Source organism: Oncorhynchus clarkii, chromosome 26 (assembly GCF_045791955.1).
Source record: "Oncorhynchus clarkii lewisi isolate Uvic-CL-2024 chromosome 26, UVic_Ocla_1.0, whole genome shotgun sequence".
Taxonomy (NCBI): Eukaryota; Metazoa; Chordata; class Actinopteri; order Salmoniformes; family Salmonidae; genus Oncorhynchus; species Oncorhynchus clarkii.
The window spans coordinates 32,007,807-32,035,521 of NC_092172.1; the positions used below are offsets into that span (position 1 = coordinate 32,007,807).

Below are 27,715 nucleotides of genomic sequence, written 5' to 3' on the forward strand. Positions count from 1 at the left end.
AGGTTGCACAGGTTGCACTCAGAAACAACCGTTGCCAGCTGGAGTGCTCCATGCATCTCGGATGAATAACATCTGCTTTACAGTGTGTGTTTAGGATAGATGGATCAGAAGAGAGTCTAACCCTCTCTGTTCTCTCTCTGCAGGCTGCAAACCAACCCTTTACACCCCCAACAGCTGGCCAAGATGAGCTCATTTGTTATGGTTGGGGTTGTGATAGAAGATAGGGATTCTGTAATGAGAGGGGCCCCATAACTACACAGCAGGCAGAAGTGAACAGAAAGAGAGTAAGTAAAACAAGCTTACATTTTCATTTTGGGTTCTGATGGGGGTGCAACAGTTGAACTAAACTCAGGAGGCATTTATAAGTTATATTCTTCAGTATTCAATAGGTACAGTATTGGGACTGTGACACATTTTCTGTTGTTTTGGCTCTGGACTATGAGGTTAAAATGCAGACTGTGAACTTTAAGGGTATTTCCATCCATATCGGGTGAACCATAAAAAAATTACAGCACTTTTTGTACATAGTCTCCCCATTTTAGGAGACCAAAATTCACTTATGTGTATTAAAGTAGTGAAAAGTTAAGTATTTGGTCTCATATTCATAGCACACAATGACTACATTAAGATTGTGACTCTACAAATTTGTTGGATGCATTTCCTGTTTTTTTTAGTTGTGTTTATTATTATTTTGTGCCCAATAGAAATGTAATGGTAAATAATGTATTGTGTCATTTTGTAGTCACGTGTATTGTAAATAAGAATAGAATATGTTTCTAAACACTTCTACATTAATGTGGATGTTACCATGATTACGGATAATCCTGAATGGTGAATAATGATGAGTGAGAAAGTTACAGATGCACAAATATGATACCCCCAAGACTTGCTAACCTCTCATCATTACAATAACAGGGGAGGTTAGCATTTGGGGAGAGGTGGGGGGGATATATTTGTGCATCTCACTAATATTTATTAATTTCTTTAAGCATCAGCTGTCAGAGCAGCTCACCGATCATTGCACCTGTAAATAGCCCATCCAACTACCTCATCCCCATTTTGTATTTTTATTGTTTTGCTCCTTTGCACCCCAGTATCTCGTTCAAATATTTTTTATTGAACACACACAAGAATGGTGTATAGGAATAAAAGACAAGTATGCAATTCTTATCTAAACATAAAAGAACAGACAGAAACAACAAGACCCAGAGTTCTGGGTACAAAGTAAATAATACAAAATAAGACATACAGAACAAGGACAAGTAGAGAGAAAGAGGAGAGGCTAAGCAGGTACGGGGAGGAAAACATTTCATAAATAACGGACATGGAACGAAACGGGAAGAGCTTCAGCAAACTAATACTAAAGACAACAACAATCAATGCAGCAGTGGGGAACAGAGCAGCGAACTGACAAATATAGTGGAGGAAATAAACAGGTGATGAGGAACTGACAAATATAGGGGAGGAAATAAACAGGTGATGAGGAACTGACAAATATAGAGGAGGAAATAAACAGGTGATGAGGAACTGACAAATATAGGGGAGGAAATAAACAGGTGATGAGGAACTGACAAATATAGGGGAGGAAATAAACAGGTGATGAGGAACTGACAAATATAGGGGAGGAAATAAACAGGTGATGAGGAACAGACAAATATAGAGGAGGAAATAAACAGGTGATGAGGAACTGACAAATATAGGGGAGGAAATAAACAGGTGATGAGGAACTGACAAATATAGTGGAGGAAATAAACAGGTGATGAGGAACTGACAAATATAGTGGAGGAAATAAACAGGTGATGAGGAACTGACAAATATAGGGGAGGAAATAAACAGGTGATGAGGAACTGACAAATATAGGCTAGGAAATAAACAGGTGATGAGGAACTGACAAATATAGGGGAGGAAATAAACAGGTGATGAGGAACTGACAAATATAGAGGAGGTAATAAACAGGTGATGAGGAACTGACAAATATAGGGGAGGAAATAAACAGGTGATGATCTCCCTGGTTCAGGGCAGGGAGATTACAGTCCTCCAAAAAGTTTTGCATAATTAAGGGGTTAGGATCTGCTTTAGATGTATATAGAGTCTCGTAAAACTGGCGGAATCTGTCATTGATGTCTTTGGGGGAAGAGAGTAATTCCCCAGATGCAGATTTAACTTTGTGAATCATTCAGTAACTCACATTTTTTCGAAGTTGTCTGCCGAGTAATTTGTGTGGTTTGTCACCAAACTCAAAATATTTTTGGTTGGCATAGAGAAAAGATTTAGCAATTTTAGCTGAGAGAATCTGATTATGTTCAAGTAATTATTTGATGGTTCTCCATGGATGGATGGCTAGCGTTCTCCCTATCCAGTAAGTGAATTTGTCCCTTCAATTCTACAATCTTTTCCCCTGTTTTGCCTACTCCTGGCAGCCTGAAAGGAGATGATACAGCCTCTCAAATAAGCCTTCAGTGTTTCCCACAATAATGCTGGGGAGGTCTCTGTGTTGTTGTTGGTATCAAAGAAAAATGTAATTTGGTCTTTAAGAGGTTCACAGAATGTTGGTTCTGTGAGAAGCTGAGGATTCAAACCTCCAGACCCTCTCGTTTGATACAATGTCACCCAATCTCAGGGAGAAGGTGAGTGGACTGTGGTCAGAGATTAAAATATCCTGATACCTCACATTACAGGTATAGGGGAGTAATTTCGCATCAACCAAAAAGTAGTCAATTCGAGTGTAAACTTTGTGAACATGAGAGTAAAAGGAGTATTCCCTACCCGTAGGGTTAGCGATCCTCCATATATCTAATAAATTAGATTTTTTTATGGAGGTTTTCAAGAATTCACTTGAATAGGAGGTATGGGTTCACCGGGTAGAGGATCTATCCAAATAATGGTCTAGCACACAGTTAAGGTCCCCTCCAATGACCAGATTAGTGTGAGAGATATCTGGAATCAGGGCAAGGACTCTTTTGAAAAAGAGGGGTTATCAATGTTTGGCCCATAGATATTTAGTAGAGTTACAGAAGTAGAGTGGAGTTCTCCTATTACGATCACATAACGACCCTCTTTATCCGCAATGGTGGTTTTATGTAGAAAGGGAATTCCTTTCCGTACCAGAATCGCTGTGCCTCTCGTTTTGGCAGAGCAGTTAGAGTGATACACTTGCTCCACCCACCTACATTTAAGTCTGCTATGAGAATTGTTTTTCAGGTGGGTTTCTTGCAAAAATATAATATCAGACGAGAGTGCTTTCAAGTGGGCTAGGACCTTGCCTCTCTTAATTGGTTCGTTTAAACCCTTGACATTCCAGGAAGTAAATGTAAGCCCCGCCCTCCTCTCGTTTGTAGTTCATATGGTGGCATGCATAACATGTAACTCAATAAAAAGGTAAGAAAGCCCACCAAACCATTACGATCAGCATATGTAGCACCTACACCAGAGCAGTATCCAACCGACCCCTCCCCCTGGCAAGCACCCTTACGCTCCACCCTGTCCCCCAACTTTCCCCAGCATTTACCACCCCTCAACCCACGTTTAATAGGCATACACAAATAGGAGGGAAAAAATACAAATAATAAACACATTGTCTGGCTGATGCCAAAAATGCAAGGCGCGACCTCTAACGAGAGGTAAAAATAAAATCCCAACTATACGTTCACCTCTCACTAACTTCTATTAACATATGAACTGAGGAAGCTCCCGCAAATAAAGTGTTCATTTAGCATCTAATAAACCAAAACAGAATAAATTGCCATTTAAACATATTGCGCAATTAAGTGTCATCCTGGGTCAATCCCTGAAATAAACAAGATACAGCATCGCAAGATTATATTGCTAAGCAATGTCGGTCTAAACATAAACCATCAGCCATCGATACAGACAGCAGTACATTTACTTATTGTGGGTTAGAAGATCGCACCCCAGTATCTCTACTTGCACATTCATCTTCTGCACATCTATCACTCCAGTGTTTAATTGCTAAATTGTAATTACTTTGCCACTATGGCCTATGTATTGCCTTACCTCCCTAATCTTACCTCATTTGCACACACTGTATATAGATTTTTTCTATTGTGTTATTGACTGAATGTTTGTTTATTCCATGTGTAACTTTGTGTTGCTGTTTGTGTCGCACTGCTTTGCTTTATATTAGCCAAGTTGCAGTTGTAAATGAGAACTTGTTCTCAACTGGCCTACCTGGTTAAATAAAGGTGAAATAAAAAATAAAATAATACAAATGCACGATTCATTCAGGATTATCTGTAATAATGGTAGCATCCACATTAATGTAGAAGTGTTTAGAAACATATTCTATTCTTATTTACAATACACGTGACTACAAAATGACGCAATAAGTTATTTAGCATTACTTTCTATTGGACACAAAATAATCGTAAACACAACCAAAACAAACAGCAAATGCATCTAACAAATGTCTAAAGTAACAAGCTTGATGTAGTCATTACATGCTAGGAATATGGGACCAAACACTACACTTTCGACAAATTTAATACACATACTGTAAGTTAATTTGTCAAAATACTTTTGGTCTCCTAAAATGGGGGACTATGTCGAAAACGTGCTGTTATCGTTGAAAATCCAAAGTTCTGCAGTACAGAGCCAAAATAACAAAAGGGTGTCACTGTCCTAATACTTGGAGCTCACTCTATATTTCATTATTTAAATGTCAACAAATGTATGTAGCAATCGCAGATTGCCCCTTTAAAGTTTTAGAGACTCTGGGGAAAGTGACTCAATTCATGCAGTGTATTAGAGCATGTCCGTCATTATTTCTGCTGACCTGGCAATTATGCATTGGATCCGTTTATAATGAAAACAAATGGTCAGATGGATCGGTTTTGCTTTGTTTCTAATAAATTCACACAACCGTAAATTACTCAAGGTTTTTGGGACAACTTGTGGATTATTTTCATGTATTCTTTCGAAGCCAAGTACTTGGATATGGTTTTTGTGTCATCATTGGGGTCAGAATCCATAGTGCCACTATAACCACAGGCGGGTACATTTTCTGAGGACCGTCCAAGAACTCCGCATACTTACACATTTTTTTCTGCTGAACCTCCTTCAGAAGAAGCTGCATCTCTCCCTTTTCTTTAACATAATATTTTGGGGTTTAATAAAAACTCGAAGAAAAGTCACGCGGCATTATACCAGCTAGTTGTTAAACTGTAAGTAAATAATAATCACGACATGAAGAATATCATAAAACAGATGACAAATTAACGGTATCAGGTTGAAAAAGATTATTCTGATTCAGATTGATAAATTGTATTACTCGTATCGCCGCTACGTAGTTTGATAAATTGTTTTACTGGAATCGTCGCTATGTGTAAGTAAATGTCAGGTGTGCAGAACAGGAGGCAGTATCATATTCCTTACCAACTTTCTGGGAAATTGACTATTACGGTGCATATCGCCTCTATAGGTTTCTATATTATAATCAAAGACTATGATGATCAAGAAGTCTAATTGAGATGTTGAATCAAAACACTGTTTTTTTTGTGACCAAAATTTTTGTTTTTTAATAATCTGTAAAACACATTGAAATGTAATAACCTACAAACACAACAACCCCTACCCTCCACTCCATGGCAAACCTCTGAGAAAATAACAGGAAAAAAATAGACTATAGACATTCAATTAAATTGTCTTCCAGATCTAGTATTCAGGGCAAAGAACTGCAGTAAAATGTTTTAGATGGATTTAATTGTATTATGCATTTTGTTCCCGTATTTACCCTGGTTAACTAGACTGTATTTGGGTCAGAAGCACCGACATCTGGAGCAAGAGCACAGCCAAATTATTGCTAAATTAAGATGTTGTTTTCACATCAGTTTTTGACTAGGAGCCAAAGTTTACTAAGTACTAAATAAAACAAAACAAAAATGTTAATCTACAACCATTGCAATGCTCAAACAGTGACATAAACTTCACATTTTTTTAAAGTATTTTGTGAGTTGCAGATTTGCCATACGAAACATGATATGATACTGCCACCTATTGGCAGTTTATAGCTACGACTACTGTTAATATGCAAGTGGAACGTAACAGTATGAGGGTTAGGGAGATAGGCCAGCAGCAGGGGAGGGAGAAGCTAGTGCTAACTGAGATTGGGGTCAGTCAAAGTCAGTGGTTCCCACACCCTTTACAGCTTTTAGACCCACCACATAATCTAAATCAATGTTTCTGAACAGGCCCCAGTGTTTAGCCACTACCCAGAGATAATTATCTGTGACCCTCCTCTGGGTCCCGTTCCACCATATGGGAACCACTGGGAAGGGGATCCAGTCAAGACACCATCCCAACTCCATTTTTGTACCTTCTCCCTGCATTGTGTACTGGTTCGCTCCCACTCAAGGATTTAAAATAATTGAAACGGTGGTTGAATTGGCTGAACAGATATCAGTCCAGTCCTTTTATAGCCATGAGGGGAGTGAACAAGTGCACACTTCGGGGAGAAGGGAGAGTATTATGAGGCTAAAGACACTATACTCGTACCCCAGAGCCTAATATTTGCTTGTATCCTCTATGGTTCAGTGACAAGGATGATGGTGGCTCACCCTCGCCCCCTGTTGGTGATATTGCTGCAGCTGCTCCTCTCCTGCTTGCCCGCCCTCGGATACTCCTCCAACAGATTCTTCTACCAAGACATTCTCAACGGAAACGGCAATGGAGAGAGTAGGAGCATACACTTATGTTTTATGAATGAAGAGTTGAACATGAGTACATGCCTTAGGTAGGGGCAAAGCATCCACCTTCCATGTAACATACACACAAATGTTTTGCAATTGAAAATGATAGTGAGCCTTTCTTATTGAGCAAGTCCAGGTAGTTCCTCCCTCTTTCAGTCCCTTGGTGCCTAATGAACACGACCCATAAATGGCTTATCAATTCAAACTCTCAGAGGGGGATGCACAGACCCAAATGAAGTCTGACTAACTGCTGTTTCGTGTGTATTTTCCTTTCTAGTCCACTTTAACGGTGTAAAGCTCCATGTGGACTCCTCCCAGCCCTCTGTGTTCGCTTTGCGGGGGAGTAACGCAACCCTATCCTGCCGATACTGGTACGAGCCAGAATTGAGCTCCCCCAGGAGGGTGCGGGTGAAGTGGTCCTGGCTGCCCATTGTGGGGGGCCATGAGACAGACGTTCTAGTGGCCATCGGGCCCCGCATTCACAGCTTTGGGGATTTCAGGTACTCTAGCTCTTCTTAATGCAGGTGGTTCATTCTAAAACCATCATGATAATTTGTGTATAGTGAGTGTTTTTATTTATATACTGTAGTTCTTAAGCTCCCTCCTTTGATTTTTATAGTTTCATTTTTTTTCTCGTATTCCTTTAATTTCTAAACTGTCATTGTTAGAATTGTGTCACAAATTCCTTATTATGTACCTTGCATTTCTTTTCCTGCATTTTTGTGAATTCAGGGCTTCCTCGCAAAGAGACATCTGTCGAAATGGGACTTCACTGTATAAATAAAGGTCAAATTTTAAAAAAGGCTTAATTCACACTCGGCAGAGGTGGAAAAAGTACCCAATTGTCATACTTGAATAAAAGTAAAGCTATCTTAAAACTTCTTCAGGATTGGTGGGTTCCCTGCGGGACGGTTGAGCTAACGTAGGTTAATGTGATTAGCATGAGGTTGTAAATGACTCAATCATTTTTTTAAAGCCACCCAGTAAAATACTACTGGAGTTAAAATCCAAAAGTATCTGGTCTTAAATATACATAAGTATCAAAAGTCAATGTGAATGCTTTAAATTACATTTCTTATATTACTCAAACCAGACTGTCAGATTCTTGATTTAAAGACAGCCAGGGACACACTCAAACTCAGACACAATTGGCCAACGCAACATGAGTTTAGTCCACCAGAGCAGACATGGGGGTGGTGGTGTGTTATATTGATAAGTGTGTGAATTGGACACTTTTTGCTGTCCTGCCTGAGCGTTTCAATGTAACAAGCACTTTGGGGTGTCAGGAAAAATGTATGGGAATAAAAAGTGTATTTTCTTTAGGAATGAAGTGGAGTTAAAGTTGACAAACATATGAATATTCAACTAAAGTGCAGATACACCAAAAACTACATAGGTAATACTTCAAAGTATTTTTATTTTGTTACTTTACACCACTGTCAGTCTGGGCTGTATAGATGAGGAAAAATGCATTTCACACAACTGTTGTGATACAGTGGATCATTTTGAGTTTGCCTGCACAAAAATATTTATACATCTGTTGAACACATTGATGATAACAAAGTCCTCTATTTATCTCTCAGGGACCGGGTGCATCTCAGACAGGACTCACCAGGAGATGCTTCGCTGGTCATGACTGAACTCCAGCTCAATGACACGGGTCGTTACCGCTGTGAGGTCATCGACGGGCTGGAGGACAAGAGCGCTACTGTTAACCTCGAGCTACGAGGTAGAATATATTATAGTGCCGTATAACAACCTCATTTGTGAGTGTCATCCAGCCCCTCCCATCACTACTGTACTCACACACAATTAAGGTGCAATCTGCAATATTTACAGCTATTATGTGGTCATTTAAATGAATTATATATTATAAAGCCTATCAATTTATTCTTGAAAAATAGAATGTATGTGTTTAGTACTGTTCATCTGCCTTACCCAATGTTATTGATGTCATGTACTGTCATGCACTACATCTGAGGTTCCCTCTATGGGTTGAAGTGTTACATTGGTCCAGCCCCATCCCTCAGCTTCAACTAAGTTAGGCTAACCAAGTAAGGCTGCTGTTTGGCTGAGAAACTAATGAAGGATTGTGCCTTAAAAGTCATTACATATCTCTTGCTCCCCTCCAGGTGTGGTGTTTCCCTACCAGCCTCCTCACGGGCGCTACAATCTGACCTACCATGATGCTCAGCAAGTCTGCCAGGAGCAGGACTCCACTCTGGCCACCTTCGAGCAGTTGTTCCAGGCCTGGGAGGAGGGGTTGGACTGGTGCAACGCAGGTTGGCTGGCTGACGGGACAGTGCAGTACCCAATCACCAAGTCCCGGAGCCCCTGTGGGGGGCTGGGCCTCGCCCCCGGGGTTAGGAGCTACGGTAGACGCCACCGCCACCTCCACCGCTACGACGCCTTCTGTTTCTCCTCCTCCCTCCGAGGTGAGACACACACACACACACACACACACACACACACACACACACACACACACACACACACACACACACACTATACAAGTTTACACACTATACAGGTACACACTATACAGGTGCAGATATAGAGATAATTCACCCTACAACTAGTGTCAAGCACAGTCCATCTATTGTGTAACATTCTGTTATATGTATTTGAAGAAATCTGCAATTGACTCTTACAGTAACTTTCATTTTAGTGGTGAACTTTCAGTGAGCTCCCTTAGATGCATAACTTTGAATTGATCACCTTATACACCTCCGGTCTCTGCCATGTCCTCTTCTCCAGGTAAGGTCTACTACCTCCAGCTCCCCAAGAAGGTCAACCTCACTGAGGCCCAGCAGGCGTGCTTCAACGACGGGGCCCAGATTGCCAAGGTGGGCCAGCTCTACGCTGCCTGGAAGTTCATGGGCCTGGACCGCTGTGATGCCGGATGGCTTGCTGACGGGAGCCTGCGCTACCCCATCAACAACCCCCGCCGCAACTGTGGCCCCATGGAACCAGGGGTGCGCAGCTTTGGGTTTGCCCCACCGCACCACAAGCACGGAGTGTACTGCTACAGTGCAGGTACGCGGTAAATCTGATATACGTGGTAAAAGTACATACCACCCTTAGGTCATACCATTTACATCTCTCATAGTAGGTAGGGGAACAAACCGAAATCCACATGAATGAATGTTGACATGCATAGAAATTCAAGATGCTATGGTGAGAGGGCTGTGTTATGATGGAAAGTTGCGGTATGGTGTGTGAGGGCCTCTACTGTGGTGAAGGCTTGACAAAAAATAATAATACTGGGATACGATGGCCTGATGGTTGTGTTTCAGGGTTATAGTCCTCGCTAGTCTGTCAGCCTCCCTTGTGATTTAGACAAGCAGGTTAGCAACACCATGGTGAACAACGTGCATGTTCCACACAGGGTTAGCCACTCACTGTAACAAAAGGAACATTTTGTTCAATGACTTCTCCCTGGATTGGGATGTCCTTTCTCTTTATGGTAAAGGGTATCTTTTTTATAGAAGTTTTACCTCATATTCATTATATCTAGGACAATACCAGTCTACATATGGAAATGGAGCGTTTCAATGTTTTGTAGTCAAAAAGATGGAAGAAAGGGTTGTAACCAAATTACTCCCAGTGATATCATCTGTAATTTTCAAATAAAAACAAAGACTTTCATACAATGACTTTCCAGTCTTCTTGACATCACCGGGTGTCATTTTTTTCTACCTTGGGTGCGTTCGTAAATTCACTCTGGCTATCTACTCCGATTTCAGAGCACTATCGTCTGAGTGTGACAGAGCGCAGAATAACTGATGAATTTGCGAACTCTCAACATCTGTTGAATATGGCCGGTGTCAGTAAACATCGGTAAAAAAAGCATAATTAAATTGTTGCCAGCAGCACAGTTAGTCACCAAAACTCTGGATAACATGGTCAGAGGGAAGTATTCTCTCATTTATGTCTGGAAGTAGCTAGCTAGCTAACTTTAGCCAGTTAGCTTGGGTGCTTGACTGCTGTTGTGAGGCCAGAACGCTCAGAACAACCCTACTCCTTGGCCAGAGCATCCAGTGCTCTGAACGCTCCGAGAGCGAAACACTGAATTTACGAATGGGCAATCTGACAAACGGCCAGAGCACTTACTAACGCCCAGAGCACACTCTGAGCGCTCTCTAGCACTCCAGAGTGAATTTACGAGCGCACCCCTTGTTGACTACAAAACCATTTCACATATACAGACACTGGTATGGTGCTGGATGTAACAAATATGAAGTTAAACTGTGACGTGGTCCTTGAATTAATCTATGACTGATCCTCTAATGTCATGTATGAATATTATACTTAATAATAATATTATTATAATATTGATATGTTTTACCAATAATTCTGGACCCACCTAAATCTTGCTGTAGGCTATAATGTGATCCATCACTAAGTATGAATGAATCTGTATTTAAACTCTGACCTCAGCTTCAACTGCAATATTATGCATATTTGTATTTATACTTCATGTAATTGTATTTATCTGCTGTACTCTCTTTGTAAACATATTTGTGTAAGACATAGGAGCTGAACTCCGAATTAATAGGTAATTAATTAATTAGCAAGAATAACCAGTTCTGTGATGATTTATAAGCTGTTATTATGTTTATCTCAAAAACAAGTACTTATCTTTTATACTGTATGGCCTGTACCTCACTTGGTTGGCTGGTTTGATTATGTAGGTGGTGGGTGTTAACATGGTTTTAGACGATAACGGACACCTATACTAACTTATTTTTGTCAAATAAATAGTCAACATTTTGCTTCATGTGTTCATGATTTTGCGTACTTTGGACGCATGCTTGGTTTGTTTGTGTTTTTATAACGTTCAATTCAAACATTAAATCCTTGCACATGTACCAGGCTTAGCAGTGTTGCTTCCTCGCTCACAACATCGTTACCAGTACTTGATCTTGCGCCCTCTGCCTCACCAACACAGGTGACCACCCTGCTTGACAACCTACTAACCAGTTGCTCCACAAAAAAAAAATATCCAATTCAATGGCACTATTGGTGACATTCCAAGCTGCGGAGTGAGCTAACAGCACGATCTTATCTCCATTAAACACTCACACCAGAGGAAGCTGGTGGCAGGAGCTATAGGAGGACGGGATCATTGTAATGACTGGAATGGAATGAATGGAACAGAGTCAAACGTGGTTTCCATATGTTTGATGTGTTTGATACAGTTCCATTTATTCCATTCAGCCAATTACAATGAGCCCATCCTCCTATAGCTCCTCCCATCCGCCTCCTCTGACTCACACACAACCCAGCTAACAATTCCTATGTCTGAAACCTTTGTGGAATGTTATGTTTTACTGTTCTCCTTACGTGAAAGTGTCCAGTTCTTTGTGAGTTTTGGCAATGTTTCATTAATGAGCACATCACCAGATTATAATTAGCATGTTTTGTCATGAAGTTTTTAACATGTTCAGAAAAACGTTAAGGTTGGGATTCAATGCAATTGCGGGTTATAGTTGAGGCTATTAAAGGCAATGTTCCCGTGTTTTCGAAGATCCCATTCACGATAAACACTGTAAATGTCGGCTCAATCGTAAATTGCCTTTAAAAAGCGCTATGCCTATGCCTATAACCCAGGATGGGATTGGATCCTGGTCTAACACTTTGTGTCCTACTCTACCTCAGCAACCATCTGTTCAAGCATTGCAACACTGCTATTAACAACTTTAATACATGATTACACTGCTATTAACAACTTTAATACATGATTACACTGCTATTAACAACTTTAATACATGATTGCACTGCTATTAACAACTTTAATACATGATTACACTGCTATTAACAACTTTAATACATGATTACACTGCTATTAACAACTTTAATACATTATTACACTGCTATTAACAACTTTAATACATGATTACACTGCTATTAACAACTTTAATACATGATTACACTGCTATTAACAACTTTAATACATTATTTTATTTATTTATTTAACCAGGTAAGCTAGTTGAGAACAAGTTCTCATTTACAACTGCGACCTGGCCAAGATAAAGCAAAGCAGTGCGACACAAACAACAACACAGAGTTACACATGGAATAAACAAGCGTACAGTCAATAACACAATAGAAAAAAAGAACGTCTATTTACAGTGTGTGCAAATGGCGTGAGGAGGTAAGGCAATAAATAGGCCATAGTAGCGAAGTAATTACAATTTAGCAAATGAACACTGGAGTGATAGATGAGCAGATGGTGATGTGCAAGTAGAAATACTGGTGTGCAAAAGAGCAGGAAAGTCAATAAAAACAATATGGGGATGAGGTAGGTAGATTGGGTGGGCTATTTACAGATGGGCTATGTACAGCTGCAGCGATCTGTTAGCTGCTCAGATAGCTGATGTTTAAAGTTAGTGAGGGAAATATAAGTCTCCAGCTTCAGCGATTTTTGCAATTCGTTCCAGTCATTGGTAGCAGAGAACTGTAAGGAAAGGCGGCCAAAACAGGTGTTGGCTTTGGGGATGACCAGTGAGATATACCTGCTGGAGCGCGTGCTACGGGTGGGTGTTGTTATCATGACCAGTGAGCTGACATAAGGCGGAGCTTTACCTAGCATAGATTTATAGATGACCTGGAGCCAGTGGGTCTGGCGACGAAAATGTAGCGAGGGCCAGCCGAATAGAGCATACAGGTCGCAGTGGTGGGTGGTATAAGGGGCATTGGTGACAAAACGGATGGCACTGTGATAGACTGCATCCAATTTATTGAGTAGGGTATTGGAGGCTATTTTGTAAATGACATCGCCGAAGTCGAGGATCGGTAGGATGGTCAGTTTTACGAGGGTATGTTTGGCAGCATGAGTGAAAGATGCTTTGTTGTGAAATAGGAAGCCAATTCTAGATTTAATTTTGGATTGGAGATGTTTGATGTGGGTCTGGAAGGAGAGTTTACAGTCTAGCCAGACACCTAGGTATTTGTAGTTGTCCACATATTCTAAGTCAGAACCGTCCAGAGTAGCATTGCTAGTCAGGTGGGCGGGTGTGGGCAGGGAACGGTTGAAAAACATGCATTTGGTTTTACTAGCATTTAAGAGCAGTTGGAGGCCACAGAAGGAGTGTTGTATGGCATTGAAGCTCGTTTGGAGGTTTGTTAACACAGTGTCCAAAGAAGGGCCAGATGTATACAGAATGGTGTCATCTGCATAGAGGTGGATCAGGGAATCACCCGCAGCAAGAGTGAAATCGTTGATATATACATAGAAAAGAGTCAGCCCGAGAATTGAACCCTGTGGTACCCCCATAGAGACTGCCACAGGTCCGGACAACAGGCCCTCCGATTTGACACACTGAACTTTGTCTGAGAAGTAGTTGGTGAACCAGGCGAGGCAGTCATTTGAGGAACCAAGGCTGTTGAGTCTGCCGATAAGAATCGAAAGCCTTGGCCAATTAGTCGAAAGCCTTGGCCAATTAGTGAGGGAGAGCCTCAAATAACCCCTTAATTTCTATATATCCACTGTGTACATTAATTACGTCAAAGTTGGTCAACATAGAAGCGCAAGTCTGACAATTTTTATCCCCATAATGCAACATACTTGGAAAGGTGGTGCCCAACGACTTCATAAAACAGCCACTCGTACACAAGCAATTCCTAATGAGCCATGTACAACTGCTTTACCCCATCACAAACCCATAATATGTTGTTTTACTCCATTGTTTGTAAACCTTGTCTTTGTAAACAAACAATGTATCGCTTCAAAATGTGGTTAAAACTATCAGTTAGATCTCATGGACTGTCTGCCTTGGCACCTGTGGTTACATTGCTCCAGTCCTATCCCTCAGCCTTATTGCAATTCCAGTGGCAGGGCTGTTGTTTAGCTGAAAAATAGAATTACATTACAGTCATTACATATCTCTTGCTCCCCTCCAGTTGTGGTGTTTCCCTACCAGCCTCCACACGGGCGCTACAATCTGACCTACCATGATGCTCAGCAAGTCTGCCAGGAGCAGGACTCCACTCTGGCCACCTTCGAGCAGTTGTTCCAGGCCTGGGAGGAGGGTCTGAACTGGTGCAACGCAGGCTGGCTGGCTGACGGGACAGTGCAGTACCCCATCACCAAGCCCCGAAGGCCCTGTGGGGGACTCGGCCTCTCCCCCGGGGTTAGGAGTTACGGTAGTCGCCACCTCCACCTCCACCGCTACGATGTGTTTTGCTCCTCCTCCCCCCTCCGAGGTGAGAGATGTTTAGACTTCTGTACATCCCATAGAGAAAGATCAACACTGTGTAACTGGATGTGTACATCCCATAGAGAAAGATCAACACTGTGTAACTGGATGTGTACATCCCATAGAGAAAGATCAACACTGTGTAACTGGATGTTTACATCCCATAGAGAAAGATCAACACTGTGTAACTGGATGTTTACATCCCATAGAGAAAGATCAACACTGTGTAACTGGATGTTTACATCCCATAGAGAAAGATCAACACTGTGTAACTGGATGTGTACATCCCATAGAGAAAGATCAACACTGTGTAACTGGATGTTTACATCCCATAGAGAAAGATCAACACTGTGTAACTGGATGTTTACATCCCATAGAGAAAGATCAACACTGTGTAACTGGATGTGTACATCCCATAGAGAAAGATCAACACTGTGTAACTGGATGTTTACATCCCATAGAGAAAGATCAACACTGTGTAACTGGATGTGTACATCCCATAGAGAAAGATCAACACTGTGTAACTGGATGTTTACATCCCATAGAGAAAGATCAACACTGTGTAACTGGATGTTTACATCCCATAGAGAAAGATCAACACTGTGTAACTGGATGTGTACATCCCATAGAGAAAGATCAACACTGTGTAACTGGATGTGTACACTCTTAGGAAAAAAGGTTCCATAAGGGTTCTTTGGCTGTCCAAATAGGAAAACCCTTTTAGGTTCCAGGTAGAACCATTTTTGGTTCCAGGTAGAACCATTTTTGGTTTCATGTAGAATCCTCTGTGGAAAGGGTTCTACATGGAACCCAAAATGATTTTTTTAAGGGTTCTCCAAGGGGGACAGCCAAAGAACAATTTTTAGGTTCTAGATCATTTTTTCTAAGAGTGTTTAGATACACTGTATGCTAAGCTTGGATTTGGATGGGTAGACAATACAGTTTCCCTTTCTCTTCTCCAGGTAAGGTCTACTACCTCCAGCTCCCCCAGAAGGTCAACCTCACTGAGGCCCAGCAGGCGTGCTTCAACGACGGGGCCCAGATAGCCAAGGTGGGCCAGCTCTATGTCGCCTGGAGGTTCATGGGCCTGAACCACTGTGATGCCGGATGGCTCGCCGATGGGAGCCTGCGCTACCCCATCACCAAACCCAGCCGCAACTGTGGCCCCCTGGAACCAGGGGTGCGCAGCTTTGGGTTCCCCCCTCCATACCAGAAGCATGGGGTGTACTGCTACAGTGCAGGTATGCAGTAAATCTGATAGATGTGATACATCTACATATCACCAATCTCACATCTCTTCTAGTATGGTAAAAGATCACAATGCAGAAATGAATAGGTGTATCTCATGAATAGAAATTCTAGAATTACTATATTAGGATGCGAAGGTTGCGTTATGGCGTGAATTTGTGAGAATTTCTAATGTAGCTGGGGCCTGCTATTAACAACTGGGAGAATTATCTGTCTGTACTTAGTGGCTGTACATGTTTACTATGGTCCTCCTTGTGAGCAGCCACCCTTGTTATTTACACCAGCAGGTTAGCAGCACCATGGTGAACATGCATTGCTCACACAGGATCAAATACTCACTGCATCTAGCCTGTGGTCCACGAGATCAGGAACATTTGTCGTAGTCCACCATTCAAGGACTTGAGATTTCCTTGCTCTGTTTTTTTGGCGGTATTTGATAGTTACAGATATAATCTAGAGATTGAATGAACAACAGTCAGATGCACCATCATACCTGAGCTAATTTCCAGTGGTTGTCCTCAGATTATCATTGAAGTACACTAGATAGTATTAAAACATCTACACAGTTGTTCTAATGTCATGAGCCAGATCTTTACAGTATGCATATCTATGACTGTTGATAGATGTGTTATATTGTAATATAATGTATGATTACTATACCTACACAACTGTAGTACATTATGGACCCACCTACATTTTGTTGTAGCCTATAATGTGATCCCTCACTATGTGTGAATGAGCCTGTAGTTAAACCCGGACCTCAGCTTCAACTGTAATATTATGCGTATTGTTAGTTCAACTTCCTGTATTGTATGCATTTACTGTTCTCTCTTTGTAAACATTTTCCTGTACGACATAGGAGCTGATCTCAGCTGATATTTTTGTTAAATAAATTGTCTACCTTTTAAGAGGCTTTTGATGAATGTGTTAATGATTGTGCGAGGTATGCTTGGTTTGTTTGTGTTTTTAAAACCATTCAATTCAATCCAAAAATGTAATCCTTCACACACAATCCGCAAAGCCGAAGACAGGAAAGACTAGTAACATCTGTGTTTGAGAAACAATATCAAATCAAATCAAATCAAATTTTATTTGTCACATACACATGGTTAGCAGATGTTAATGCGAGTGTAGCGAAATGTCTATTACGAAATATCTATTACTGTAGTATAGAAAACAACTATGAACAACTTATTTCTGTCTATCCCTGCCTTGTTTTCCAACCATAGAGATGGATAGAGGGCACACTGCCTTGTTTTCCAACCATAGAGATGGATAGAGGGCACACTGCCTTGTTTTCCAACCATAGAGATGGATAGAGGGCATACTGCCTTGTTTTCCAACCATAGAGATGGATAGAGGGCACACTGCCTTGTTTTCCAACCATAGAGATGGATAGAGGGCACACTGCCTTGTTTTCCAACCATAGAGATGGATAGAGGGCACACTGCCTTGTTTTCCAACCATAGAGATGGATAGAGGGCACACTGCCTTGTTTTCCAACCATAGAGATGGATAGAGGGCACACTGCCTTGTTTTCCAGCCTTGTTTTCCAACCATAGAGATGGATAGAGGGCACACTGCCTTGTTTTCCAACCATAGAGATGGATAGAGGACACACTGCCTTGTTTTCCAACCATAGAGATGGATAGTGGGCACACTGCCTTGTTTTCCAACCATAGAGATGGATAGAGGGCACACTGCCTTGTTTTCCAACCATAGAGATGGATAGAGGGCACACTGCCTTGTTTTCCAACCATAGAGATGGATAGAGGGCACACTGCCTTGTTTTCCAACCATAGAGATGGATAGAGGGCACACTGCCTTGTTTTCCAACCATAGAGATGGATAGAGGGCACACTTGCCAGTTTTTGCAAAGCGTGTTTTTGAATGGGCAGCGCCAGGGATTAAAGAGGCAATCTGCAGTTGCTACATTCATTTTGAGACTTTTTAATGAATTATTATTACCCATTGATTCATGAAAAATATAACTCATACAATAGATCAGCTTAGTTTAACTGTCGCACCCCATCAGAACCCCAAATGGACGATTGTTTTACTCCATTGTTTGTAAACAATGTACAAGTAAACAAACACTTTGTAGTCTCAAAACATAGTTAAAACTATCATTTTGATATAATGGATGGTCAGTCTTTGTAATCCTCAGCTCCGTCCATTAGTTTGCGAGTGGCTACATTTCTCCAGCTCCATCCCTCAGCTGTTTACTAAATCAGTGGTGGGGTAAACGCTTTGTACTGTTCAAACTGCAGATTGCCCCTATAAGGTTTTCACTATTTTATAGAAGTAAACTGCGTGGGACTTCCCATAGGTTAGTGAGGGATCACATCATTCCATTTAGGTACGCAGGAGGGAAAAGCCAATGAACTATAGTCCTGAGCAAACATTTCATCACTGCAGATGGAAGTGAATTACCAACATTGGCTTTATGCCTGTTCACACACTCCAGCACAGTAGCTGATGGCACCTTTTCAGTTGATTTATTAACCACCAATAAACTCATACAATAAAGGAGAAGAAATACTTTAAAATTGAAATATTTTCTCCGGCGCCGGAGAGGGCTGCCATCTTATCCAACCATGCTATTTTTTATATATTTTTTGCGCTGTTTGTAACTTGTTTTGTACATAATGTTGCTGCTACCGTCTTATGACCGAAAAGAGCTTCTGGACATCAGAACTTGGATTACTTACCTCAAATTGGATGAGGAGTTCTTCTTCAATGAGTCGGGCGCGAGGGATATACTACAGACACCCGACCAGGCCCAGATCCCTGTGATTAGCTGGAAAAGGAAACATAGGTTATGCGGAAAGAGATCAGGTTGCCTTGTGAGGATCAGGCGACGAATGGCTAATCTGCCCTTGTCTTCCTCAAGGTTTTACTCACCTGAGGTAGAGTATCTCATGATAAGCTATATACCACACTATCTACCTAGAGAGTTTCAATCTGTATTTTTTTGTAGCTGTCTACATACCACCAGACCGAGACTGGCCCTAAAACTGGACTCAATGAGCTGTATTCCTCCATAAGCAAACAGGAAAATGCTCACCCAGAGGCGTTGCTCCTAGTGGCCGGGGACTTTAATGCAGGGAAACTTTAATGCAGGGAAACTTACTTTAATGCAGGGAAACTTAAATCAGTTTTACCTAATTTCTATCAGCATGTTAAATGTGCAACCAGAGGGGGAAAAAAATTCCAGACCACCTTTACTCCACACACAGAGACGCGTACAAAGCTCTCCCTTACCACCATTTGGCAAATCTGACCATAACTATATCCTCCTGATTCCTGCTTACAAGCAAAAAGGAAAGTAGGAAGCACCAGTGATCAGATTAAGCAGATTCTAAACTACAGGACTGTTTTGCTAGCACAGACTGGAATATGTTCTGGGATTCTTCCGATGGCATTGAGGAGTACACCACATCAGTCACTGGCTTTATCAATAAGTGCATCGAGGACATCGTCCCCACAGTGACTGTACGTACATACCCCAACCAGAAGGCTTGGATTACAGGCAACATTCGCACTGAGCTAAAGGGTAGAGCTTCCGCTTTCAAGGAGCGGGACTCTAACCCGGAAGCTTACAAAAAATCTCGCTATGCCTTCCGGCGAACCATCAAACCGGCAAAGCTTGAATCGTACTACACCGGCTCCGACACTCGTCGGATGTGAATGGGCTTGCAAACTATTACAGGCTACAAAGGGAAGCACAGACGAGAGCTGCCCAGTGACACGAGCTTACCAGACGAGCTAAATAACTTCTATGCTCGCTTCGAGGCAAGGAATACTGAAACATGCATGAGAGCATCAGCTGTTCCGGACGACTGTGTGATCACGCTCTCCACAGCCGATGTGAGTAAGACCTTTAAACAGGTCAACATTCACAAGGCCGCTGGGCCAGGCGGATAACCAGGACGTGTACTCCGAGCATGTGCTGACCAACTGGTAAGTGTCTTCACTGACATTTTCAACCTTTTTCAATGCTTGGTCCTCCTTTTCCTGTAGTCCACAATCATCTCCTTTGTCTTGATCACATTGAGGGAGAAGTTGTTGTCCTTGCACCACAAGGTCAGGTCGCTGACCTCCTCCCTATAATCTGTCTCATTGTTGTCGGTGATCAGGCCGACCACTGTTGTGTCATAAGAACACTTAATGATGGTGTTGGAGTCGTGCCTGGCCGTGCAGTCATGAGTGAACAGGGAGTACAGGAGGGGACTGAGCATGCATGCATGCATGCCCAGTGTTGAGGATCAGTGTGGCGGATGTGTTGTTACCTACCCTTACCACCTGGGGACGGCCCGTCAGGAAGTCCAGGATCCAGTTGCAGAGGGAGGTGTTTAGTCCCAGGGTCCTTAGCTTAGTGATGAGCTTTGAGGGCACTATGTTGTTGAACGCTGAGCTGTAGTCAATGAATAGCATTCTCACATAAGTGTGTAAGGTTGGTGTTGCCTATGCTGTCAAAGCGCTAATGGGCTCTCTTTCTATCTCAATATTTCCAACCGATCAGCTTCATGGAACAACCAACAGAGGGTGCAACAGGCAAGAGAGAGATTGTAAGATAGTGACAGAGAGGACGAGAAGAGAGAGAGTGTGTTGGAGAGAGTATGGGAGAGAAAGTATGGAAGACAGAGTGACTGTGAGTGGGTGAGAGAGACAAACAGAAAGAGAGAGAGATGGGAAAGAGAAAGAGCACACAGCCAGGAGTTCTGGGCGAGGGAGGTGAACCGGTATGGCCAGACAGAGAGACAGTCAGTCTGGGGGAGGGAGGGAGGGAAGGAGGGAAAGAGAGAAGGAGGGAGTAGGCAAGGCAGAGAGGGGACCACAAACAGGCCTCTATTCAGTCACACTCACAGGGCTAAACTGACGGCAACCCACCCTGTTGGCAAATAGAAATGTACCATAATTTGATTATTCCTCATGACTCTAAGTCATACCTGTTTATACTGAACCAGCTGCCTCAGAAACAGTGAGTCGACTGAGACTGATGGGAGGTGAAAGAAGGCTTTTGTTGCCTCAACATAGAATGTTTGGGAGACACTCCCAGATTGATCATTGTTGTGTGCCAATCCTGTTAAACACTCTGACCTAAAAGACCATAACAATAAACTATCCATTTGAGCATTAATTTTTCACTGTTGAACATACTCCGCACACAGAAAGTGAATGAAATCAAGAGAAAGTAACAAGTAAAGTATCTTTATTTGGCATGTTTTGGAACAAATGTTGAATACAGACATTGGAAGACAAACAGTTCATTTCAGGCACATTTGGGTACATTCTGTCGAGCTCCATAAGACTAGAACCTCTACACCTCTACTCATGATGTTCTCAGTGTGTGGTTTATTGGGCCTGTTCATGCACAGGGTCAGTCGCTCTCACGCAACCCACTGGACACAGACGTCAGTTCAACATCTAGTTTTGACTGTCAACTAACGTGAACTCAAAGTAAAATCAACAAACATGCAAACCTTCTCATTGGATTTAGGATAAAAGTTAGGTGAAAAAAAGACAATTATACCCGAAATCCTTTACATTGATCACTTTTTGCAAATCCAATCAGTTCTCCACATTGATTCAATGTCATCACATAGATCTTTGCTGTTAAAATGACATGGAAACAATGTTGATTCAACCAGTTAGTGCCTAGTGGGAAACAGAAGAAAACAGGAGAAGTGTTCAGGTAACTGATCCCGTGCTCCATTTCAGAACATTTTGCTCCTGTTTTGTGCCTACAGTACACAACCCTAAACAGATGGCAGGGTCGGGGGAGTTGCAGGAGTGCTCTACACCAGTGTTTCTCAACCTCTGGTCCGTGGACCGGCACCTTTCCCAGGGATGTTGCTGACAGGTGCCTCAGGTGGTTAGTTGTCAAGGGGGTCATAGTTAGCCAATCACTGGTAGTAAAAGGTTGCTAAACACTGCTCTACACCCCTTTGTCAAGTTGCTTCAGCTGCTTTGGAGACAATCATCCCTCAGCAATGCTAGGAGGCATTTATGTCCTTTTGATTCTATACACTAGACCTGGCATTGTGTTATTATCTTCTAAAAGCTCTTAATACTTTCAGCCCTGTAGGGGTACAGTAAAACATAATGGTGTGTGTAACTTTAAATGACACTCTTCTGTCATCGGAAGTTCCAGGTATAGAATTGCTTTAAGCCTGTTCTTTGTGGAACCTCTCCGTCATCTCTTTGATTGGTATATGGTTTATGATTGCAGGTGAAGCTTTTGGCCAGCAAGACATATGACGGTGTGTTGAAGGAGGAGGCACAGCCTCCTGTAAACATAAACAAGGAATGAAGCATCTATATCTTCATCAGATATAACAGCAGGTTATGCATACAATACAAAACTGAAGGACTACAAGCGATTAAAATGGCGATGGATCTGGAGTTTAAATAAATGTGTCCGCTGAGGTTTTTCTGTGAAACAAAACAGACAATGAAGAGAAACATTTGATCTGATAGCTACTGCAGTTGTTAATAAAACTGGTCCCATGGAGTTGCTATGCACTGCACAGCCTTGTGTGAGACGACGAAAGTGTCAAACTGACCAATGACATTCATCCGTTTGGTCCTGTTTAGGCCAACAACATTGTTGACAAACCAAGGGGTCGATTCCGATTCAATTCCAATCCCCTCAGGAAATAAATACAGTGAATTTAAATTAATTAAATGAATTAACTGACTGAAATTTAAATGTAATTGACCCCAAGCCTGTTGTTTTTTTATTCTTCCGTGTCACTACTGAACCTGAGAGAGAAGTTGAGTCCTCTCTCTTTTATTTGAGAAGTTGAGTCCTCTTTCACTCTTATTTTAGGGCAACCTCAGTAGATTGCATGATGTTGCCTCCCCAGTGTGGCAGGCAGAGATTCTAGCATTGCTGTGTATTATTCACATCAGGCACTCTGTCTCCCTTCTGCTCTAAACAACTGATGTAGGTTTGAAATACAGACGGACACAGTAGCCTGCTGTGTCGGCTTCGCTAGCTTTCTCTTTATGACTTAGAGATTAAATAAATAATATCTCCCTTATTATCCCCTCCCATAGCCCTTTCCTGCAGTCAAATGACCTAGTGGCCTCATGGGTGGAATGTTATTCATATTTTTCATAATTTCATAATTAATAAGCATTATTTTGAACAAATGTGTTTTTTCTATGTCAAACGGTTTTGTTATATTTCAGTTTTCTGTATTGTATATAAAGTGTAATATTGGGATTCAAACTCAAAATGTAATACATTTCAACTTTGACACAACACCACTTTTGATGTATGAAGACATCTGACAATTATAAATATTGTTTTCCCCTTTAGCATCTGGTATTTTAAAGATAGGTGAGAATTTGGTGACTCATGAATGCTTGTTTGGTGGATACATGCACAAGATCTCATCCCCTTTACTTCATCTTGCTTATCATTGCTACAACCGTACATTGCTAGGCTAACATTGCTAGGCTAACATTGCTAGGCTAACATTGCTAGGCTAACATTGCTATGCTAACATTGCTAGGCTAACATTGCTAGGCTAACATTGCTAGGCTAACAGCGCTCAAAAGTAACTCAATAGACTTTTTCTATCAAATTCACAGTCCTTCATGGATTATTAGACCTATATGCATCTCCCATAGTGAGTGTATATTACGTAGGCACCTCCAGAATACAAACATACTTCTGACTGTCTAGTATCTCCTCATGGGTGAATTTCACCAAGCCTCTGCTTGGCTCATAGCAACGTACCAAACCCCCACTAAATACCAGCTGGTCCAGATTGGGTGTTTACCTCTGGGTGGTACAGTCTAACACACACTGTCTGGTTTGGCAAAGATCTAGAACAGACTAGAGAGTCTGATTGATGCACCGTCTATGAGTACATGCTCCGGGGTGAAGTTTCCCCTAGGTACAGAGTTAGGATCAGCTTCCTCTCCACCAACCCTAATCTTAACCATTAGTGGAGGAAAAGTAAAACTGACCCAAGATCAGTGTCTAGCGGAAACTTCACCCTACACCGTGTCTCCATAATCCAGTCTAGTTGGCGACATGGACAAAGTATTTTAGCAACAACTCACGCCTTATCAACGGCATCACAATCCACCAAAACCAAAAATTATATTAATAATAATAATAAAACTCCAAACAATAAACAACTCTTATATATAATGAACACATGTCATTATTTTGGGACAAGAATGACAAAAACATACAATTACATAATGGCTTAATTTATACTTTTTTTAAAAATAGTCAGAGAGTGACAAACTGAAAAGACAATGTTACTGCTCTAAGTTGATTTGGTCTTATGTACAAGGTGGGTACTTCAAACATTCAAACCTCTTTAGTAAGTTAGAAAATGGCTTCTGTGTTCTGTAAATGTTCTTATAAAATAATTATCTTCAAGAGATCTCCCTTAATCTTCCCTGCTTAGTGACGTTTGCTGCTGGTTGATTCTCCTCGCCTTCTGATCGATCTGCGCTGTATTCTGTTACTGGGGGAGGGCACTGCTGTTGGCAAGAGAAACAAACATTACCTTTATAGATTCATACATTACCTCCAATGATTCATACATTACCTTCAATGATTCATACATTACCTTCAATGATTCAAAAGTAATTTCATAGCATCAGACAAAATTACAATAATGCAAAGCTTCACTGAAAAATCGTCAACCTACAAGGAACCTCGATTTCCACCTTTCTAACGATCATTTCAATAGCAGAGTTCTTAACGAGAATTGGAAGTGTGTCAATGTGGGACTAACCTACAGGTATGTTTATAGAGTGTTGAAAGAGTAAAAGAGTGTGCACTACTCACCGCCCAGGCATTCCACCTGTGGCTTCTCCCACTGTCCGTCTGCCATGCAGCGCACCACAGGCAGGTGGCGCTGTAGGAGGCCTGGGTTACACTGGTAGCGGATGATGGACCCCACAGTATACTGCTCCCGCCTGCTGCCGAACATCTTGGCATTCTCCACCTCTGGCGGTGCCCCACAGTAGACTGGGGAACAATGATCAGTAAATCAATCAATCAACAAATTACAACTGATGATATTTATTGGTAGCAATTTATTTTGAAGGGTACCTGCCTAACGAGTTTATAAAACATGAATGAGTTGTAACACAAACACAGGTATAAGATAACCACACATAATGATGGCGAAGGTACAGTAAAATTAGAGTTTTTAAGAAAACATTTACCAGTGCCCATCCAGACTCTAGAACACAATTATTGAACCCTAACCCCTGACCCATACGTACCTGGGCCAGTCTTGCAGGTGAAGGGAAGGTGGTAGTTGCAGGGAACGTCGTTCCATTGGCCGTTCTCATGCCAGATCATCACCACACAGTCTTCTCCAGAGTTAAAGTAGTTATCCGGCTGGTTCGGCCGCCAGTTCTCAAATTGCTGAGGGGAGTGGAGAGCAACATTGGTAGGAAGTTACAAAGATCATTTATGTTTCTGTTGGTTTCTTGTTTTCAATGTAGAAAACCCAGAAATCAGGAGAGTAAGTAAGTAGTCTATAGCATGCAGATCAGAATCTACAGATACAGTATGAACAGTGTATGAATCTACAGGTACAGTATGAACAGTTTATTAATGTACAGCTACAGTATGAACAGAGTATTAATGTACAGGTACAGTATGAACAGAGTATTAATGTACAGGTACAGTATGAACAGTGTATGAATGCAGTAGACTACAGTATGAAGAGTGTATTAATGTACAGGTACAGTATGAACAGTGTATGAATGTACAGGTACAGTATGAACAGTGTATGAATGTACAGGTACAGTATGAACAGTGTATGAATGTACAGGTACAGTATGAACAGTGTATGAATCTACAGGTACAGTATGAACAGTGTATTAATGTACAGGTACAGTATGAACAGTGTTTGAATGTGGTAGGCAACATTCGGTGATCTGGTGGTCCCGGGAAAGGAAATGTTGGGAACCACTGGGGGAGAGCACTCTGAGTGGGGACTAAGTTCTGTGCTAACCCACTTTCTCTGTGCTGTGTCTGTCTGCCTGACTCACCAGTGGTGTGCCGTCTATCCAGCGGAAGTCATTCTCCACTGTCTTGTCATTGAGTCCAATCCACTGGTAGTCCTGGCCGTTGGCTGGAGGGGGGGAAAGAGTGAAGGGATATTCTCTCTCTCTCTCTCTCTCTCTCTCTCTCTGTCTCTCTCTCTCTCTCTCTGTCTGTCTCTCTCTCTCTCTCACACACACACACACACACACACACACACACACACACACACACACACACACACACACACACACACACACACACACACACACACACACACACACACACAGGCCTTTACTCACAGTTGACAAAGTGCTGTTCCTCTGGGGTGATGATGCTGACCAGGTGAGCGCTGAGGTCTCGGCAGCGCTGCTCGGCTTCCAGCCAGGTCTCTCTCTCGGGGAAGTGCAGGTAACAGTTGCCCTGAAACTTAGTCCACCCCTCCTCACAATCCTGCTCGTCTGTGTCGTCAACAGCAGGGGGCGATAATGAGACAGAGGCTACCAGACCCCGGAGAAGCCCGGTTTATTTTTCCAGGCCATTTTTCTATGCTCCATTATTAGTCCAACTATAATCATTGATTTCCTTCAGTCCAACCTATGGTGTGATACATATTACTGCACATCGGTGAAAATACTGCATTTACCAGGACCTATTAACTATCAACTTGATTCACTGCTTGAGAAGATTGGCAACACTATTTGAGGGATATGACATTTTTTGGAATGGGTGAAACAACCATCAAGCATCCATTTAACCCACAACTACGGGGTTTGGTGACGTGCAGAAAATGGTTCTTTCTATAATGCATTTTTGTTTTAAAAATTAAAGCACAAACAAAAAACACCTGGAAAATTAGCACACGGGGTCTCTTGGGTAGTCTTTAACTAAATAATAATTGGTTGTGATACTTTAAATATACAACAAATCATTTAACAAGTCAGCCTAGTGAGTATCTCCCAACAGTTAATGAGAGTTTCTGTAGTGAGTCACTCCCAACAGTTAATGAGAGTTTCTGTAGTGAGTCTCTCCCAACAGTTAATGAGAGTTTCTGTAGTGAGTCTCTCCCAACAGTTAATGAGAGTTTCTGTAGTGAGTCTCTCCCAACAGTTAATGAGAGTTGCTGTAGGGAAATGTACTCGGTATACTTGTTTACAGAACATGGTGAATACCCTTTTCCCCTTCACTGTAACGTTCAAGGCTTCATTCATTCCTTCACCACACCTACATGACTAAAACAATTTCACAAAATGGCTACTTCAGCTACTTCTGTACACCTGCTTGCTAGGAGCAGCAACAGAACTACACACTAAGAAAAGAAGGTTCCTCAAGGGTTCTTTGGGAAGGATGATGGTTCTATGTGGAACCATAATGACTCAAAGAACCATTTGAGCCCTTCACTGGTTCTTTGCAGTTTTGTGAAAATTAAAATGTATTCATTAGAATATTTTGGGGCGTGGCTTGCGCATAGCTTTTTGTACAAATGTGAGTGAGTGTCATTCCAGTTGATCTAATCTGTTGTGTTA

General features: G+C 41.8%; 2 protein-coding genes and 1 long non-coding RNA gene across 5 annotated transcripts in view; 1 reads left to right on the forward strand and 2 right to left on the reverse strand.

The window, feature by feature from the left end:
- The first annotated feature begins 7 nt into the window (after positions 1-7).
- LOC139385271 (hyaluronan and proteoglycan link protein 3-like) lies at positions 8-17,065 on the forward strand. 3 transcript variants are annotated; one of them, XM_071130438.1, is made up of 9 exons: positions 8-284; positions 6,550-6,690; positions 6,982-7,204; positions 8,288-8,433; positions 8,837-9,139; positions 9,462-9,740; positions 14,610-14,912; positions 15,868-16,146; positions 16,438-17,065. In XM_071130438.1, coding segments are annotated over exons 1-9 (1,683 nt in total). In that variant the 5' UTR covers positions 8-283; the 3' UTR covers positions 16,446-17,065. The 3 variants fall into 3 exon arrangements, with proteins under 3 accessions (XP_070986539.1, XP_070986538.1, XP_070986540.1); XM_071130437.1 differs by having other exon boundaries at positions 15,868-17,065; XM_071130439.1 differs by lacking the exon at positions 8-284 and adding an exon at positions 4,769-5,180 and having other exon boundaries at positions 15,868-17,065.
- A 5,862-nt stretch (positions 17,066-22,927) lies between these two features.
- Positions 22,928-25,129, reverse strand: LOC139385281 (uncharacterized). Its single transcript, XR_011628927.1, has 2 exons — positions 24,978-25,129; positions 22,928-24,667 (listed from the first exon to the last, which is right to left on the reverse strand). It is a non-coding gene; the product is annotated as an uncharacterized lncRNA (long non-coding RNA).
- Positions 25,130-25,228: 99 nt separating this feature from the next.
- LOC139384600 (aggrecan core protein-like) overlaps positions 25,229-27,715 on the reverse strand; it is a 37,956-nt gene continuing 35,469 nt past the window's right edge. Inside the window, exons 16-19 of the mRNA XM_071129424.1 lie at positions 26,492-26,650; positions 26,198-26,280; positions 25,421-25,565; positions 25,229-25,248 (exon numbers count right to left, since the gene is read on the reverse strand). Coding sequence (XP_070985525.1) covers positions 25,229-25,248; positions 25,421-25,565; positions 26,198-26,280; positions 26,492-26,650 — 407 coding nt within the window. The remainder of the gene's footprint in view (positions 25,249-25,420; positions 25,566-26,197; positions 26,281-26,491; positions 26,651-27,715) is intronic.

Excerpts from the sequence above, each read along its gene's own strand:
- LOC139385271 (XM_071130437.1), top strand. Across the intron at positions 7,205-8,287 it reads CACAGCTTTGGGGATTTCAG|GGACCGGGTGCATCTCAGAC; the intron begins GTACTCTAGCTC and ends TTTATCTCTCAG. Across the intron at positions 9,140-9,461 it reads TTTCTCCTCCTCCCTCCGAG|GTAAGGTCTACTACCTCCAG; the intron begins GTGAGACACACA and ends CCTCTTCTCCAG.